We start from the raw sequence: 19,060 nt of genomic DNA on the forward strand, positions 1-19,060 counted from the left end.
ATTTGTAATGCACTCTTAGTAATACAGAAAGCATTGCCCCCTATATTCATAGTTATTAGAGCCTAGGATAGTAACAGCTAGTTTTTGACTGTAATTATTTCTCCCTCTTTATTTTAGTTGTTCTGTTTTAGCTTGTGAAATTATAATGCACAAAGATCAATACTCTGAAGTTCTTTGGGCTGGATTGATTTCTTTCTCATGAGATTTACATTCCAGTTCTTATCAAAAACCACTTTGTCCCTATTAAAATGGTGCTGTTGAATGGCATTTCCATATGAAATAAAGGGATATCAAATACTTGGATTAATTTGGACTCTAAAATGGCTTGTACACTTTCAGTTAATCTGTAACACATTTGTTGTGCTGAAGCATGGGAAAATGCTGATCTTTTAAGAGTGACATGAACTACTGTGTTGCTTTTGACCTGATTACCAAAGCTACCTGTAGAGTTCAATAATTAAAGGGTTTTTTGGTATAAATAGTTTCTGCTGCTCAGAATTTACATCGGAATAGCTTTTTCATAGGAGACGATATAGAGCCTTTTTATTATCTTTTTGTTTTGGAAAAAAATTCTCTTTTGAGTAACTTATGCTTAAGATTTAAAACCTTCGGCAAAATTGCCGAACAGCTTTAAAAAATGAAACCTGATTTTGTGTGAAGCTTAGCTTGATGTGGCAGAAGGTATTTCATATGCAAAATAGGAATATCGTTTCCTAGTTATCTAGCAATTCCTGCATTTTTAAAAATACATCCCTGCCACTGAACGTGTGGTACTTCCTCTTTATTCAAAGGCATGTCACTATGCCAATTAATTTCATTAAAATAGCTAACCTTTAACAAGGCTCTTAAGTCTTCTCACCATTATTTGCTGTACCGGCTCTGCTGGATCATTTGCTAACTTCAGTTATACCACAGTGTGTGTCTATACACAACAAAGCTGAGATACCTAAATGGTAAAAAACAAAAGCCATTGCACTCATTGTATAGCTAGAAGATCCTTCCATCTTTTTCATTAACAGGCATTTAAAATTGCATTTTCCAGTGTCTGCATACATTGAAATGGTATGATCTTAGTTAAAGCTTTTTGAGTAAGAACAAAGGCAACTCAACATGCAACTGTGTGATCAGAAGTGTTCATTCTTCCTAAAATGTTTCTGCTCTGTTAAATATAGGAAGATAAGTGTGCCTTAAATGACCTTTGTGCTGCATTTTATATGTTGTAGTTGTGATTTTAAGAAATTGTACTCCATGGTGTTAAAGATTGTTTCCCATTATTTATTGATCTTTATCCAACAGATCTCATCAATAACAGTTTAAACATTTTATTCATATGTTCATTTAGAACCCCAGATTCATACTTTGGAACCTTTATCTCTACTTAATTGTGTGTTGTCTTAAACAGAAGCCTTTATTAATGCAGCGCTACATGGGCCAAGACTCATGATGACAAAAGGGACCCAATTACCTCTCCAAACTGATAGGGATTTCTGTGTTAAATGGACATGGACTTACTGATATCTGAAGTATTGAATCCTAATTTGCATGTAATAAATGCTTCAAAATTGCATTGTCAAAATCCATAATTATTTCCATCAGTGGAGACCTCGTTGAATCTGAGGGCTTAATGTGCTTATCGTTAGGTGCCAATCAGCCCTCCTTTTTCAGAGGAATCACAGGTGTTTAGCTGTGCCAAAATGGATTCAAACTTAGGTGTTTGCTAAACTGATGAAGATTTTAGCATTTGTGCTGAAGGGTAAGAACTAGTTGTTACTTTTCAGTTTGTGAGTGTTGTTTCAGATCATTAAATTTTTAATTTAAATTAATACCTGTAGATCCTATATTGCTTATAATTATATTTAGGACTTGGGCAAAATCTTCTAAGCAAAGTTCAGAAAATAATTTTGCACATTAGAAGTTCATACTGTTGGACTGAAGATAAAGAGTTTCATCTATATATTACAGATTGTGTAATATTACAGATGGAAAACATTGTAAAGAATATAGTTCCAATATATAGTTTGTTTTAATTTTAAAATATATTCCCAATGCCAGGTTTGTATATTCCTGTTACTGAAATCGGTTGACTAGTAACTGTAGCACTGGAACCAAACAATATATAGCTCATCATCATACCTGGAACAACTTGTAACTATTTTCTGATACTTTCTAGTAAGTTTAAGGACGAATGTATGTGTGTATAAACTGCTATATAACTCTTGTAAAGAGAAACAATTTTGTGCAAGTCTACCAAATCTGGTCCACTTGTCCCCCTCACCTTCTCCACCCCAAACTGTTTCAAAAATAATCTTTTATTAACTAAAGTTGTTTAATGAACAGACTGCTGTATGCTAGCACTCATCAGTATCTATTAGACTGTGTGCCTATGGGGACTTTCCTTGCCAAAAACCTACTTCCAAAGATTTTGCCCTGTTCGTGGTTCACGAACTAAAGTTCGTGACGGGTCTGCCAACATGAACTTCCACAAACTTTTAAAGCAGTTTGTGGCAATTTGTGGATACAGCAGAAAGCAGAGGTTCAAAGGGACTCTCAATCCCTTTAAACCCCTTCTTTCTGTTCCCCACGAAAGCCTGAAAAACAGCTAAGCAGCAGGGAGTGCCTGTGCCTTGCCGCTCAGGTGTTTTGGGTTGCCTTGTGCAGTCCATTTAAACTTTAAAGGGACTGCACAAGACAGCCCAAAATAGCTGAGTGGGTGAGCAGGCTGCTCCCTGCCACTCAGCTGTTTTTTTTGGTTTTCTGCAAACCCCATTGAAAGGGACTGCGGTCCCTTTCAAGGGGGGTTGCGGGGCCACAAACTGGTTCGTTTTGTGAACAAACCTCTGGGTTCAATTTAGTTCATGGTTCGAACCATGAACCAACACAAACCACATTTTTCTAGTTCATGCCTATCCCTAGTAAAGATGTATACTTTCAGGAAATTTTAAAGTTACAGGGAGAAAATAGTTTGTTCCTAGGAAAAATGCTGAAATTTTGGGATACCTAAATTCATTTAGGTGCTTTAACAAAATAAAACATATAATTTATAACTTAGATAACATATAAGACTGTACTAATTGACATACATATGGAATTTAAAGTATAAATGCCTTAGTTTTCTACAAGCAAAATTACAAAGATACCCAAGGCTAAAGCAATAAGAGAGCTGCACTCTGTGCTGTCTTAGCACATTTCATTTATTCCAAAAGAAGGGCAATGTTACATGATAGGTTTTTTTAAAATGTTCCCCAATAGTTCCCAGTTTTTTCCAGTGGAAAAATCAAAGCAAAGTCCTCATACTGTTTAATGCTATATATAAACGTTAAAACAATTCACTCATTCCAAAGGAAAAACAATGTTTCATTAGAGTTATACCTCAGAGTTTCATTGGAAAATGGGGGGAGAGGGCTCAGACATTTATGCTATACATTTTGGATGAGTAAAATGTTGCCTTTTAAAGCATTTCACTCATTTCAAAGAAACTATTTTCATAGAAGTTTCTCTAGGGCTCCCCAGAAATTCCTAATTTTTCCATTGGAAACATTGGCCAAAAACAACAACAGCACCCCTCAGAGAAGAACAGGGAAAAGATTTTTCCCTTGATTTTTTTTCCTGTTCAACCCCCCCCCCCCCAATAGGAATTCATATCACTAGGGAGGAACAAAGGAGGGCAGTCCCCTGTGGTTAAAGCCACATCTAGTGGGGTGGTTGTACCTGGTGAGAACCAAGCTTGTCTTTTAGTCAAGACAGGGAGGTAGGTCTGCTTCTACTAGATATATTATATTTGAGCGTTCATTTGATGGTACAGGTCAGAAGCACACAGTTGAGGTCAGTTTACTAACATTACAAAGGCATGGTTCCTTTAAAGACCAAGATGACATTGATGTTTCATTAGCAAGGTGGACGCTACACAAAAATAGCAATTGATTAAAAAAAAATTAGAAAACTCTTTTCTTGTTTTGCAGTTGCTGTGACTGGCTCATAAACATTTGCCGAAGAAAGAAAGAACTCAAAGCACGCACAGTATGGCTTGGATGTCCTGAAAAATGTGAAGAAAAGTATCCTAGAAATGCTATTAAAAATCAAAAATACAATATCTTTACATTTATACCTGGGGTAAGGCTACTAATGATTCCTTAAAGGTGGGCTTAGTTTATGTCCTTTATAAATTTTCTGTGTGTGTTACGATATTTAAAACAAATATTCTGAATTACTTAATGAAGAAAGCATAAAATGATTGCATATTTCAGGCCCCTTCTCTTTACAAGTTTCCCATTCAGATCTCTGTCTCTCTTTCTGTATCTAGATCCAGGGGCAGCTAGTCAGAAGTTAAGGGAGATCAGTCTTGGACATTTCTGTGAGAGCTACGGAACAGAGTTGCTCAGATTTGAGTAGGAGGAACAAATAACAAATTATAGTAATGAATAGAGCACATATTGTATGTATACTGGAGTGGGGAGATTAAATGCAACTACAGTATTCCCCTCCCCCCCATTTTTTCTATAACAGAACAAATGCAAGAAAATGTTCAACAAATCTGGTCAATCTTGTGACAAACATAGGATGTAATCAATATTCCCTCTAAGCTCCACAGTCTTTTAAGCCAAAATTCTGCCTCATGAGCAAAAAAAGTTGGTAGCGTTAAAGTTGTGAGCAAGTATACATTTGACTATTGTTTCTTTCCATAACTTTGTAAAAATCTCAGAATGAATTCTTTTACACTATATTTAAGCTATATTTTAAGAATAATTTAAACATTATAAGAGAAAACAGAGTCAAGTCAAATTTCATTACATAAATTGTTGTCCTCTATGGGATAGATGGAACTGCGGTGGCTCAAGTGGTTAAGACGCTGAACTGCAGGCTGTGGAAAGTCAGTAGTTCAGCAGTTCAAGACCCGGGTGCCGCATGATGGAGTGAGCTCCCATCTCTAGTTTCAGCTCCTGCCAACCTAGCAGTTCGAAAGCAAGAAATTGCAAGTAGATAAATAGGTACCACTTCGGTGGGAAGGTAACAGCGTTCTGTGCGCCTTGGTGTTTAGTCATGCCGGCCACATGACCACGGAAACGTCTTCGGACAGCGCTGGCTCTTCGGCTTTGAAACGGAGATGAGCACTGCAACCCTAGAGTCGGATTTGACTGGCTTTCGAGCAAGGGAACCTTTACCTTTATGGGGGTTGACCTGGCCTCTGGTAAACTTGTTGTCCGGACTGAAAACTAGTAAGCCTGCGTGCTGTATTATAAACTTGTTAGCCTATGTGCTGTTGGAACTGTTGTTGGAAAAGATTGATACTACCTCTGTACACAAAAAGACAACCAGGGAATCTGAATTGTGGTTGAAAAAGAGTTGTGTCTCGAAACGAACTACCACTCGAGATGTTCGTATCACCTATCTTCAGTGTCAGACGTCCTTTGTCCTGAAAATATAGAAATTACAAACATCATTGAACATCTTCTCAACAAGTTTATTTATTCATTTTTGTCTATACAGTGCTATTGTGTGAACCTAACAGCAATTTCTTCCATTATTGTTGTATCTTTAAATTGCTGGTCCCCTCTGTAGATTAATTTTCGAGCAAGGGAACCTTTACCTTTATGGGGGTTGACCTGGCCTCTGGTAAACTGCTCCTTTCCACTATATGGGTAGACCTGGCCTTGGAATGTCGCCCTGTGTTGACACTTAGAAAACATACCAGCACTTGGGGGTGGTGGTGCTCTTGCAGTCTACTTAGCTTTTTTTTAGTGAAATATGACAACCAGCATTACAGGTCAAGTATAACAGAGGTGGAACAATCACTGTCCGACCCTGCCTAACCTAACAAACAGGAAGTTGCTTAAATGTTATCAACCTGCTCAACCTTATTTATTCAAATATTTATATCCCACTTTTCCCTGTGACTCAAGGCAGTTTACAAATCATGCTGAAAAGCAGAACAGCGGTGTGCAAAAATGTTTTTTTCCCCCTGGCTGAATTATAGCCTGTGGGGACCACTATAGTCAATAGACTTTAATGGAGAATCAGTCCAAAGGTATCTGGGGCTCTGGGGGGCTGTTTTTTTTAGGCAGAGGCACCAAATTTGCAGCATAGCTACTGGTGTCTCTACCTCACAAACCCCCCCAAGTTTCAAAAATATTGGACCAGGGGGTCCAATTCTGTGGGCCCCAGAAGGAGGTGCTCCCATCCTCCATTGTTTGTAAGATGAAGCAGAAATCCTCTGAACTGGCCTCTGAAATGTTGTGTGCCAGTGCCCCCTAGCACAGTTTAGAGAGAACTGTGGATGTGACCCTACCATAATTAAGCACAATCTTTTAATAAGAGAAATATTAGGGGGAAATGGAAGTGAAAATTATGGACCTCTTTGTATGTTCCTTGTTGCATTCCAGCAAAGGTGTGGCCTGTATGCATACATGGCAATTTTAAATGCTTGTATGGACTCATAGGCTCTGACCAAGATTATAATAGAGATGTTGAAACAAGCTGTAGTTTCTTTCAAGCCTGAACATTTTCAGTCTCAGCTCCATGCTTGAGAACAAGGAAGAAGTGTGACCTGAGGATAAACTAGACTTACTTTCATAACAAATCAAAGCTTGTTCATGACATCTGGATACAGCTGTATTTGCATACTAGTTCTTGTGTACACAATATGGCTTATCAGGTACATTTTCTTTCCCACGTTTCTTATATGAGGAATTTTCATGAAGTTTTAGTATGTTTTTAAAATTTTGTATTGCCAAAGTGGCACTGAATCGGGTTAATAGCTGCATCTGAATGAGCAGTAACTCACAAAAGCTCATATCCTACCATAAATTTTGTTAGTCTTTAAGGTGCTACTGGACTCTTGCTCTTTTCTACTGCTACAGACAGACTAACATGACTACCCATCTTGGTCTTGGGATAATTATGGAAATGGAAACAAATATTTGTGTTTTTTGTATTTTGTGCCTACCGTGAAACAACTCCCTTGTTTTTTTCTGTTTTGCATTTGAAATCATTATGTAGAAATGTTCCTCACAGAGTGTTCACTCTAAATGCAGAATAAATGGTTGAAAAGTTCATTCTTCAGTATAGTTAGTGGTACAGATTATAAGAGAACCCATAAATGTGGTAATTGTTTTTATACAGGAAACATTTCTATGGTGTTGGCTATTATGCGTTTTATAGCGATATAACAAAACCTTGTATTAACTAAATCCAGTTTAAAATTATGTTCTGTCTCTTCAGATTTTGTTTTGCCTTATTATGGTTTTCAAGATGCAGAATTCTTTTCAGTGCTGACAACAATAATTTGTTATACGTTTTGTGCAAATCACAAAAAGGCACAGTTTGGTATTTTTCGTTCCTTGACTAATTTCAATCAATTCTGTGACTTTAGCATTCATTCTTTGGATAGCCAACCCTGTTAGTTTCTAATTTAATATTTGACTGAAAAGTAACTCTTGAGGGAGAGGTGTTTCAATGAGTATGGAATAAACAGGCCATTATATACTGTGCCTTTTACTGCAGTAGTAAATTGTCTTGTTGGTTTCTTGTTGACAAGAATGCTGCGTCTTTCAAATTTTATTTTCAGTAGGAATGCAGATTTCTAATTGTTATACATTGGTTTCTCTGCACCCCATCCTGCCCCCCCAACACTATTCAGCTAACTGGCACATGCATTGATATCTCTCATAAAACCTATGCTTTTGAGAATGTTAATGTCATGCAGACAAATATTTTCATCTTCATTGCATGAACTAACATTTTCTACATTTACACGAGAAAAAAGCTTTTCTGTAAAGGTTGTTAAGTATACATTCAGTAATTGATTATTGTGGTTAAATGTATAATGTGTATTTCAGAGGTTTAGGCAAGAGCATGATGCCTGCAATGATCAGTCATGATCTGTGAACACCTGTTGGCATAGCATAGACAAGACGCATTATTAGTCTTGGAATATTTTCTCTGAAACTTTTCCTTAGGAAATCGAGTAGTTTGAAAGCGTTTGTAATTGCACAGTCGGAATCCTATTCTGGCTTTAGTATGAATACAAATTACTGAGCTATTAATTGATGCTAACTGGGATTTTAAATTAATTAGTAGTAAGGCAGGAAATATTGTTACCCTGCTGAGATTAATTTATATGAGAATTTAAACATTGTAGAAGAAAATAATCATGTTTCATTGTAAATATAAACACAGTATTACTCCAGCATAGCTCTTACTATTCATATACATGCTTGTAAATCACAAAACAAATGCTATACCAATTGGAACATCTTTGTACTGAAATTTCCATAATATGTTGGTTTGTCTGGAGCTTTCATTTGACTGTGCTATGTTTGCATTCCACCAGCCTACAGGCTTTTGGGTAGGATTCTTTATTTTCATAATAAAAATATCTTTCAAATAGATCAATTACAATATTTACTTTTCTTTATTTTGAGGACAGTGTAGGGATCATGGTAGATTGACAAACTTTACCATATTGATTTTATCAATATGTCTGATTCCCACTGTTGCCCAATCTGTGGCTACTTCAAGAGACTGGAGCCACAAACAGACATGAGAGATCTTTAGTAAACCTGAGAACAGGTCTGAAAAAAATTCAACACATCGGGGCTTAGCCCCCCCAAATAAGCGAAGCAGCACCTGTACTTTAAAGAAATGAACACCTTCTGAGGTCATTGTGGGGGTTGTTAAGGAACTAGAAAATATTGACAGCCCTTCAGACTTTGCTTTCTGTCAGTGAAAGGTGGGGCAAGGGCCTTTCCCAGTCTGTTTTGGCCTCCCACTCCACCTCTTCTCCCCTTCCTCCTGCCCCAGAGGGAGAACATATTGGGCCAGGCCTCTCAGCCATCAGTGAGCAACTTGCTGCCATGCAATTTGCGCAACTCACCTAGGTGCAGTGGTGGCTACTGGCCAAATTGATGTCATATAATTTGCCTGGGCTGAGCAGCTGCTTCTGTACAAATTGCTTGATAACTGGCCCAGAATTTTCCCAGGGAGAGGCTGCCAGGGAGAGGGAGGGGAGGGAGGGAAAGCTGAGAGCCAGAGTGGTGTAGTGGTTAGAGTATCCCACTAGGATCTGGGAGACCCAGGTCCAAATCACCACTGTGCCATGGAAGCTTCCTTGGTGGCCTTGAGCCAGTCACTCTCAGCCTAATCTAACTCACAGGGTTGTTGTGAGGACCAAATGAAAGAGAGGAGAATGTTGTAAACTGCTTTGTGTCCCCATTGAAGAGAAAGGTGGGGTATAAATTAAGTAAATTAGGTATAAAGCTGAAGACTGGGAGGCAGGTAAAATAAAGTTTCATTGGTGAATGGGAAGGAGAAAGAAGCAGGGAAATGGGAGAGGATATGGGGGCTGCCAGGAGGAGAGAAAAATGAACCAGTGTGTAGAAATGACGGGTAGAAATGATGTGACCCATCAACTCTCTGTGGGTTCCTGTCATTTAGTTTAATAATTTCAGAGTAACTGTCTTTTTAACTCTGTATTAATTAACTTCTTATAACTAAATTTGTTGTGTTTTAAAAGAAGATGCCCCCATAGTTAAACTGAACTATGATAAAAACAAACACAGGAGATAATGATGTGATGTATACCTTAATCTTGAAAGCCTTATTCTCTTTTGATATATAAGAAACTAGAATGCACCTACTCTGGCTAATTATGCTTGTATCAGTTTGGTTTTGAAAAAATAGACAGTATCACTCCTTTTATTTGTATTTTTTTACAATTATGATTATTTGTATTTTTTTACAATTATGATATTGATGTAACTAATGTAACATGATCCTTGTTTTAGCTTTGTATTTTTGTTTAGTATCCCTTCCCCCCTTCCTTTGTAGTTGTGAATAGAAAAGCAATAAATAAGTGTGTGTGTATATGTAGAAATGCCCCCTCAGATGTGTTTATTATTGCCATGATAATTCCTTGGACAATTATTGTCTATACAGTCATCTTTTAAAATCATTATTATCAAGAGCTGGCATAGTATAGCAGCTAAGAATATGAACTGCCCATCAGAAATCTGTTGTTCAGCTGCTATTGCTCACTATCCATTTCCTATTTGTAATACAGCAGTGGGCAAGAACTATCTTTATAAAGTGTATGCCAAGTATTTGGACACACTCAAACATAACATAAAAGTTAAATATTATTACTCCAGGGTTGTGGATGAGTTCTAGAATGAGATGGTGTATTGGGATGTTTTACATTAAGGTAGGGCTAGCTGTTTAATATTAGCATTAAATGTTTCTGTTACTTGTGTTTTTTGTGGGTTTTTTGCATTTTTAGAGTTGGAACAGGTTCAAAGAAGTGGAGCCAGCATAGAATTCAGAAAATGAAGCCATAATTGTGCTATAGTAAAATTTGGTTGGAGTTGCTTGTTACCTAAAAATGTTTTTGAAAACACCATTTTCTGTTTCTTCTTCTTCTTTTGCTTTAGGTTTTATATGAACAGTTCAAGTTTTTCTTGAATCTTTATTTTCTCGTTGTCTCCTGCTCACAGTTTGTACCAGCGCTGAAAATAGGCTACCTCTACACCTATTGGGCTCCTCTGGTAAACAAAAATGCTATACAACTACTTTTAAACTTTGTTTTGTTCTGAAAATAAAGTGTATGAACTTATGCTTATGTCACAATGGGCTCAGTGCCGATAAAAGATTTCCGATCCCATAGGTATTAAGAGATCAGGAGTAGCTTCTCAGAGCTGCATGCAAATTCTCACACTCAAATACCATGGTCTCTTCTCTTTTTTAGCACTAACTGTGGATAGTAATATGTCTGACTTGTGAACTTGACACTAGACTTTGAGGCCAAGCAAGTTTCAAATTCTACATTAAACTATTTGTTAATGGAACTTCCCTCACTCTGTATGTTATTTGTTAAAAATTAAAATAAAAAGTTTTTTACGTTAACTATAAACAAACAAATCAGTGTAGCTATAGCACTAAATGTGGTGATAAATATGAGGGGCAGTAAAGTATATTGGATTAAGGGAGAAGCAGAAGGAAAGTAGCATGTGTATCTGAGGGGTGCTGTTGAACCTTAACTATGATCAACAGATCAGAATTTGTAACTTCTGTAATGAGCCACAGTGAGGGAAATATGGTATTTTTTTAATTGACTAGTAGAAATAGGAATGTGAATTCAGAATGTGATTAATCAAAATCTAATCTAAATACGGTCTCTGAACTTTAGATAAGTAATTGATTTCATTGAGATTACCTACAATTTCCTAGGCCAGATTTTGCTGGTGGCATTTTGATACCTGCAGCTGTTCTCATGTTTAGGTTTCTATGCTTTGTGATAGTTAGGAATTGGGCTGAGCCTGTGAGAGGAGAGAGAGTGAATGACTTGGCAAATATGTACTTGACAGGCCCACCATCCATCCAAAATGGCCCATATTCATGCCTTGTAATGCCCCTGACTGGGGAAGTGCTGTCCACAGAAATGCCAGTTGTATTGCTGGCTCATTCACTTGTGGAGGGGGTGTATCCTGTATCAACAGGTATGCTTCTTGATCTAGCCATTCTAGCTATAAATAAGTATCTGGTGTTAGCTCAGTGATAGGAGCAAGCAAATGCTGTCTTGCATCTGCTGGTAGAAGGCTGAGGGGGACAGAAGTAGAGGTTTTAACATGTCTAGTACATATCCCTTAAGTTTGCTGCCTGGCACCTGCCGGTTTAATAGTAAAAACTTTGAGTATGTATTTTGTAAGGAGAGGAAAGCCCCCATGCTATACTGGAGAGCAGCCACAGGTTAGTCTTAATGTACGGCATTCTCTGCTCTTTTCATGATAGGCAACCCTCCTATTTTATAGAATGGAATATAACTAAGATACCTGATTCAATATATGAGATCTCTGCATCTGAACACTGCTTAGTGGGAGGGACCCAGTTATTCCTGAGCCTACCTGCTGAAGTGGAAAGTGGGGTTAGCTGTATCTTGTTTATATAATGGAGCATGCCGACAAAGGATGGTAAAGCCAAACCCTTCCATGTGTTTTCTTGCTGTGCTCCTGGATCATTTAACCTTTTTTTCTCCAAGTAAGCCTGTTGGCTCCTTAGATGCTGGGAGGTAAGATATGTTGAGTACAGGCTTGAAGAAAAGTGCTGAAATCGATCAGTCTAGTAGTGTTAATAAGGTTGTACAGCCTATTGCCTTTCCTGTTTAAAAAGAGCCCCCTATTTGGGATCCCAGCTGTGGGAAGAGAGAGAGGAGTAATTCCACCATGCTGCCATGCACTTGCTCTGCAAGGGAGAATATTAATGGTCCATAAAATGGGGACCCTTTCCCCAGTCTGCCAGCAATTTGGGAAGGAGAAGCTAGTTAGAAGCTGGGGAAAGTTATGGCTGGAAATAACTTGTGTCTCATCTTCCATTCTCATTTCATCTGAATTTAAATACCAAAACTGAACATATGCTACTACAAAAATAAATAATTTGAACTAATTTATTAACAGAATGGTCTGATCCTGAACCTCAGTATACAGTATTTGTGCACATCCCTAGCAGAGATTTGTATATATTTGTGTATGGAAATATTATATTTAAACATTTCAAGACATCTCTGAAATTGTATAATTTTTTACCTATAAAAGTAGAATATGGTGCATTAAAGGTGAGATAGCCAGTTACGTGGCCTGCTTTGTTATGTGGTCTGAGAACAATGTATATTTTCTGTTTCACAAGAAAACATTGATTAGTGTTAAGAGATTAGTAATTTGCTTACCTTGCTTTTTGAGTGTCACTGTTGTTGATTGAAGGCTGCCTTTCTTTGCTTAATGAAAGCAAAGCAGAATCTAACTACAATTAATGGTGCCTGTTGAAGCGATCTTCAGAAAAATCACTCACAAATAATGACGTCTCCCATATGCAAATCAGGCTTGGGAAAGTAGCAGGAAATAGCATGGTTCCCAAGACTCCACCAGGTTATCACGTGGTTGCAAAGCACATGAATCTTTTTGACCTTTAAAAATCCTAAACAGAAATATAGGATTAATGTTTTCTCCTGTCATGTGGAAAACTGTGAGTTAACCTTTTCTAACATCTTGCTTAAAATTTGGTAGGGTTGCTTGAGTCCAGTTATATTGCTTCTGAGTCTGGATCTAGCATATAATCCACAATTTGGCCATCCTTGATTTTGAATATGCAACTGAAATTCTCAATATATTGATCCGGAAGGTAGGGTCATTGATTTCAATGAGTGTATGATATCCCTGCAGTCTTGATTGAAAGTTAAGTAGCCTATCTTCTGAACAAAATGGAGACTTATTGGCGTAGCTGACTGTTCTATCTCCTGCTATTTTTCAGCCTTTCTTTAAAGGAAAATGCATTTGCTGATTTCATTGTATCTCTCACTTAGCACCTTGGAGGTGTTGGGTTGTATCAAAAGTCACAAGCAGTGAGCAGCTCGTGTAAAGGGGGAGTCTGTCTTCCCACAGTAGATCCCCCATGCTGCACAACACACTGATCTTCGACGTAGTCTCTGTGCTTCACACCCATGGGATTCAGTGTGCATGCGCTGGATCGATCGTTGCTGTATCAAGCTCTTTTAACGGATTTTCGCGCCCAGTCCCTTGGGCATGCGCAGGAACCCCACCGCGCATGCCCAGAGGGGTGGGCGTGGACATCCCGCCAGTTCCTTTCTTACCGCCGCGTTGAGTAGACCTCTTTTTCGTCGGTCAGATCGGTTAGCTTGTGGCTCTTCTCCTCAGCTCTTCGGAATTATTTCCTTACTCTAGTTTTCTTTTTTAGTTGTTTGTTCTTCAAAAAAGCTTTTAAAAAATTATTTTTTTGTGAGGGGGAGTCTACTGATTACTTCAGGCCTTCGGGCTACCCCTTCCCAATGTTCCCTCTTCTTCGCTTCTTTTATGGAGAAGAAGTGGGGCTTTTTCAACAGGTGCAGGGGTTGCGGCAGCAAAGTTGCTCCTCCCGACCGTCATGCCCTCTGCATTTTTTGCCTCGGAGAGTCTCACCAGCCAGAGTCCTGTTGTCACTGTGCTCGTTTCTCCTATCAAACGCGAAAAAACCGTGCTGTGCGCCTTAAAGTGGCGCTGCTTGAATCGGCCCTTACTCCTGCCTCAGTGATGGAGGAGAGACCGTCTACATTGACAGCTCCGGCATCGAGGCCTGCCTCCGATGTTGACGCCTGACACCGAAGCTCCCAACATCGAAGGCACAATAATCCACTTCCACGCCAGTCAAAAAGAAGGCTAAGGCAAGTAAAGATCACAAGTCCGCGAAGAAGGGCACCTCCAAGTCCCTTAAGGTGGCGAAGAAGGGGAAGGAAGCGGTGTCTGCACTGGGTGATGGCCCTAAAGTGCCTCCCGCTCCAATGGCAGTATTGATATCGGAGACCCAACTTCCTCTGCCGATACCAACCATCCAACTATTGAATTCCCCCATCCAACAAGTGGAGTGTCCTTACTCCGACATCGAAATGGTAGAGCTCCTAAGTCATCAAGTGGATGCAGAGCCTTCTCTGTCTCCTTCCCCGTTGTCGACATCGACGGTATCGGAAGCTCCCGACATCGATCCACGTCGGCACCAATATACTACATGCGATACGCAGCGTCACCCTCCACATCTGCACAGTCAATCTGTCGATATCGACAACCGAGACTACAGGGACAGTTCTCACAGACAGGCTACTGCTTTGTCTCCAAGACGTCCACAGTCCAGAAGTTGATCCCCCAGAGTCTTCCTGCCCCCTCCACCAATACCTTGGGATCAACGACAGTTGAGGTACCTGTACAGGGCGTATCCACCATCCATGCCGTGGTTGACTCCGGCGGGCTATTCTGATTGTGATCGCTATTCGTCCCACTCTGTTCATAGATCAAGGTCGCCCCACAAATCAAGACCTTCGGCATCTCTGTCACGTCCTCCTCCAGACGATCATCATACTCTGGAACCAAGTCATCCTCTTAACCCTCCGGTCACTCCAAACCCTGTCGTCCCAACTAAACCCATAACTTGTCAACAGGACACATCGGTCCAAATACCACAACAAGACTCCTCTGACTTAATAGAAGAGGACTCAGATATGGAGGCATCTGAGGCTCATACCTCTCCTGACCATAAATCCTCCAACCAGGATGTCGCTGACGACTTACCCGTATCCCCATCTGACAACACACAGATTTGGTCAAAAGAATGAGCCACTCTTTAGGCCTCTCTGTTGTCCAGCAACATCCGCAGGCAACAGATGCGGTTTATGATATAGTTCAGCTTGATACCTCTTCCACCTTGGCATTGCCTATGTCTTCAGTCCTTCTGCAAGCGGCGAAGACACCATGGCTAAAACCTTCGTCTGCCCCGTGTCCATGAGACAACTGGACCACATGTACAGGGTCCAAGAGGCAGATGCCGAATTCCTCTTCTCGCACCCTCAGCCTAACTCGATGGTGATAACATCTTCCTCCAAATCCAAGAGTACCTCCTTCCACTCTTCCGCATGTGGGGAGCTCCCCAAGTCGATGTTTTTGCCACCAGAAACAACAAAAGGTGTCCTCTGTTCTGCTGTCGAGGAGGCAGGGATCCACAATCTCTGGGAGATGGTCTCCTTTACCCTTGGTCCACGGGACTTCTTTACCTGTTCCCCCCTTTACCTCTGCTTCTGAGAGTGGTCTGCAAAATACTCAGAGACGCCGCGGACTGCATCTTACTAACACCATGGTGGCCGCGACAACCTTGGTTTTCAACAGTCCTCGAGCTATCACAAGGAATATACCATCAATTCCCTCCGGCTCAGGATCTTCTCCTCCTCCCCAACTCCCCTCTTCTCCATCACAACATACTACAGTTGAAACTGATGGCATGGAGAATAACATCACCGGCTTCTCCGCCCGCGTAGCAAACGTCCTGTGGAATTCAAGGAAGGCTACTACGTGGAGGTCCTACGATTATAAATGGCAAAGGTTCTGTTGTTCCCTAGGTGATGACGCCCCTTGAGCCACCTCAGTGGGTCTCGAAAGAGTTTTTCGATTCCTCCTCTCCTTAGCTGACTCGGGACTTTCCCATTCATTATTTGGCCGCTGTTTCGGCCTACCATGTTCCAGTTGATGGATGTACTTTGTTTTCACATCCAATTTCAAAATGTTTTTTAAAAGGTTTATTGCATCTCTATCCTCCTGTCAAAACTCCAGTCGCTCCCTGGGACCTTCCTCTAGTTCTCCGCCAGCTCACGAGGAAGCCCTTTGAGCCACTTGCAACATGCGACCTCAAACTTCTAGCATGGAAAACGGCCTTTTTAATTGCCATTACCTCGGCTAGGCGAGTGGGAGAAATATTAGCTTTCCGGCATGATACCCCTTATCTGTCCTTTCTGCAGGCGGAGGTCTTCCTCCCTGACTTCTTCCCAAATCCAACATCAGCGGAGGACAAATTATTACACACTTTAGATGTGAAGCGGGCTCTCCTGTTCTATCTCAATAGAACGCACCCAACTAGACGAGACTGACAACTATTTGTCTTGTACGCTTCACCAAGGCTGGGTACTCGCATCACGGCTCAGCGCCTGTCAAAGTGGATTGTAGGTCTGATCCATCTATGTTACCTACTCGCTAAACAGCTATTACCTGGCCCTAACAGGGCTCATTCTACCAGGGCTGTCGCGATTTCCACTGCCTTCCTCCAGGGAGTGCCCTTGCCGGACATTTGTAAAGCTGCTACGTGGGCCACGCCTAACACCTTCATCAGGCACTATGCCCTCGACGTCCGTACAAACACCAGTACCAGCATGGGACGTCACATTCTATCTTCGGCTATGCAGTAAAGAACCTGCCAGCACCCTCCTCCAGGTAGGCTACTGCTTGCTAATCTCCCATGGGTGTGAAGCACAGAGACCACGTCGAAGATAAGCAGGTTGCTTACCAGTAACTGGTGATCTTCAAGTGGTCATTTGTGCATTCACACCACCCGCCCTCCTTCCCCGCTGCTGTCAGCTTTTACATTTTTAATGGGGTTTGATTTGCGGCGGTTTGAAGGAACTGGCAGGATGTCCGCGCCCACCCCTCTGGGCATGCGCGGTGGGGTTCCTGCACATGCCCGAGGGACTGGGCGCGAAAATCCGTTAAAAGAGCTTGATACAGCAACGATCGATCCAGTGCATGCACACTGAATCCCATGGGTGTGAATGCACAGATGACCACTCGAAGATCACCAGTTACTGGTAAGCAACCTGCTTTTCTCATTGTCTAGGGGCTCTTAAGGGTCAATTTTGAGGGAGCACAGCTGGCTACACTGGAAACAAGGAGGCAGGAAATACCTTTTTCTGTGTGCATAATTTTGAGGATAAGCTCCAGCTTAGGGTTACCCACCTGAGGCTGATAACTGGTAGGAGAATTTGGGAGGTTGGGACCTAGCTGTCTCATGTCCCCTGGCACTGCATTGTCGCTTCTAGTTCATGCTGGAAGAGACATCAGCACATGGGGAGTGATGCTGTACATGGGCCTGAAACTTTTCCCGACGCATTGACAACACTTTCAATTTCTGCCAGTTAATCTTCTGTCTTCCGTGTATTGGAGACTGTGCATGCACAGGCGTGTTGCAGGAGGGAAAAATAGCTCAAAAGCCTGGAAGAGTGCTCCTCCCCCACAGTGCACAAAGTGGCATTTTCCCATCAAAATCATTTCACACACCATTGCTGTGAGAGGATCAACTTCTAGCATTCTGATATCTGGTCATAATTTAGAAGAGTCTTGTTTGTCAATTGCTTATGGCCTCAAAATTTAAAAACTTGAATAGATAGAGGGAAAAACATTCACAGAAACTGTTTGTGAAATCTACTCAGTGTGGTACAGAAATGACTCAGATGAGCATTCTCTGTGCTGCCTTTACCTCAATGAGTCCCACAACATTTCTTCTGGCTATTAGTTCAGGTCTCAGATCTGCCCTGGCATTGATGCTACTTGTCTCTTACAGGAGTTCATCAAAACCTCTCCCAAAAAAGGCAAAGGGTATTTATTTACTTCATTTAAATCCCACCTTTCTTTCCAATGGGGACTCAAGAGGCTTTCCTCCATTTGGTCCTCACAGTAACTGTGGGAGGTAGGCTAGGTTAGGCATGTGACAATGCTATAAGAGGCATTATCCACTTCAGTATCCTTCTCAGATGCTTTTTGTTCAACCTAACTTGCAAGGTAGGAGAAGGGGACCTTAATTTAGGTCTAAACAACAAATGGTCTCTGAAAGGCCCCCAAACAGGGCCAGAAATCATTATTCAATGAAATCCCAGCCTCCACTTTCTTCCTAAAATCATCTTTGGTTTCATCTGTCACTGTGAACAGTATTGTTTTACTTACAGAGAACACAGAGAGAAAAGTCTACATCTTTCTGTATGTCATTTGGATCCTCATAAAAGCAAAGTTGCCTCTTCTCAGACTTTGTACAGATTGATTGCTACCACTGTTAAACTATGTTACCAACAAACTGGAGTGCCTTGTCCCTTTCAGGTACAAGCCCATTTCACTGTAGCTCAAGCTAGCAGGTTTTCTTCATGGTGTACCTTTGGTGGACATCTGCAGTGTTTCTATGTGATCCTCTGTGATAAGTGAAGTCAAGGAAGGAATCATAAGTGGGGAAGGATGTGTTGCATTATTTGTTTGACTGAGAACCTCAAACCTACTTCCTTGGTGAGTAGCTTGTCACGCTCCCAGTGTGGGACTGCACAGAAGACCGAAGATGAGAACTAGGTTGCATGTAGCTGTAACTGCTGTTCATTGAGTGTCTTCTGTGTGGGCACACATTCCCTCCTTCCTGACCTTCTATGAGCTCTCTTTCGTGCTATTCTTTTTTGGAACTTTGGCATCTCAGAACTGAGGGAAAGGGGTGCTCCTCCCTCACAGTGCTCAATGGTTTTGGCAAGAAAATGCCACCTTGCATGCTGTGGGGGAGGAGCAGGCCCATAGCCATGGGGTGGCATTTGAAGCAACCCTCCCCCACCCGAAATCTTCCCTGTAATTTTTTTTTACTAAATTTAAGTTGCGTGCCGGTTTCACTTAATCCCCTCTTTACTCTGTTGCCTCTGCAGAGGCCTCCCTCCCTCCCTCCCTCCCTCCCTCCCTCCGTCCCTCCCTTC

General features: G+C 41.0%; 1 protein-coding gene across 1 annotated transcript in view; it reads left to right on the plus strand.

The window, feature by feature from the left end:
• ATP9B (ATPase, class II, type 9B) overlaps window positions 1-19,060 on the plus strand; it is a 247,304-nt gene that overhangs the window by 28,008 nt on the left and 200,236 nt on the right. The window contains exons 3-4 of the mRNA XM_015412490.1: window positions 3,960-4,110; window positions 10,422-10,535. Of these exons, the coding sequence (XP_015267976.1) occupies window positions 3,960-4,110; window positions 10,422-10,535 (265 nt within the window). The remainder of the gene's footprint in view (window positions 1-3,959; window positions 4,111-10,421; window positions 10,536-19,060) is intronic.

This window comes from Gekko japonicus, unplaced genomic scaffold (assembly GCF_001447785.1).
Source record: "Gekko japonicus isolate JY-2015 unplaced genomic scaffold, Gekko_japonicus_V1.1 scaffold54, whole genome shotgun sequence".
Classification (NCBI taxonomy): Eukaryota; Metazoa; Chordata; class Lepidosauria; order Squamata; family Gekkonidae; genus Gekko; species Gekko japonicus.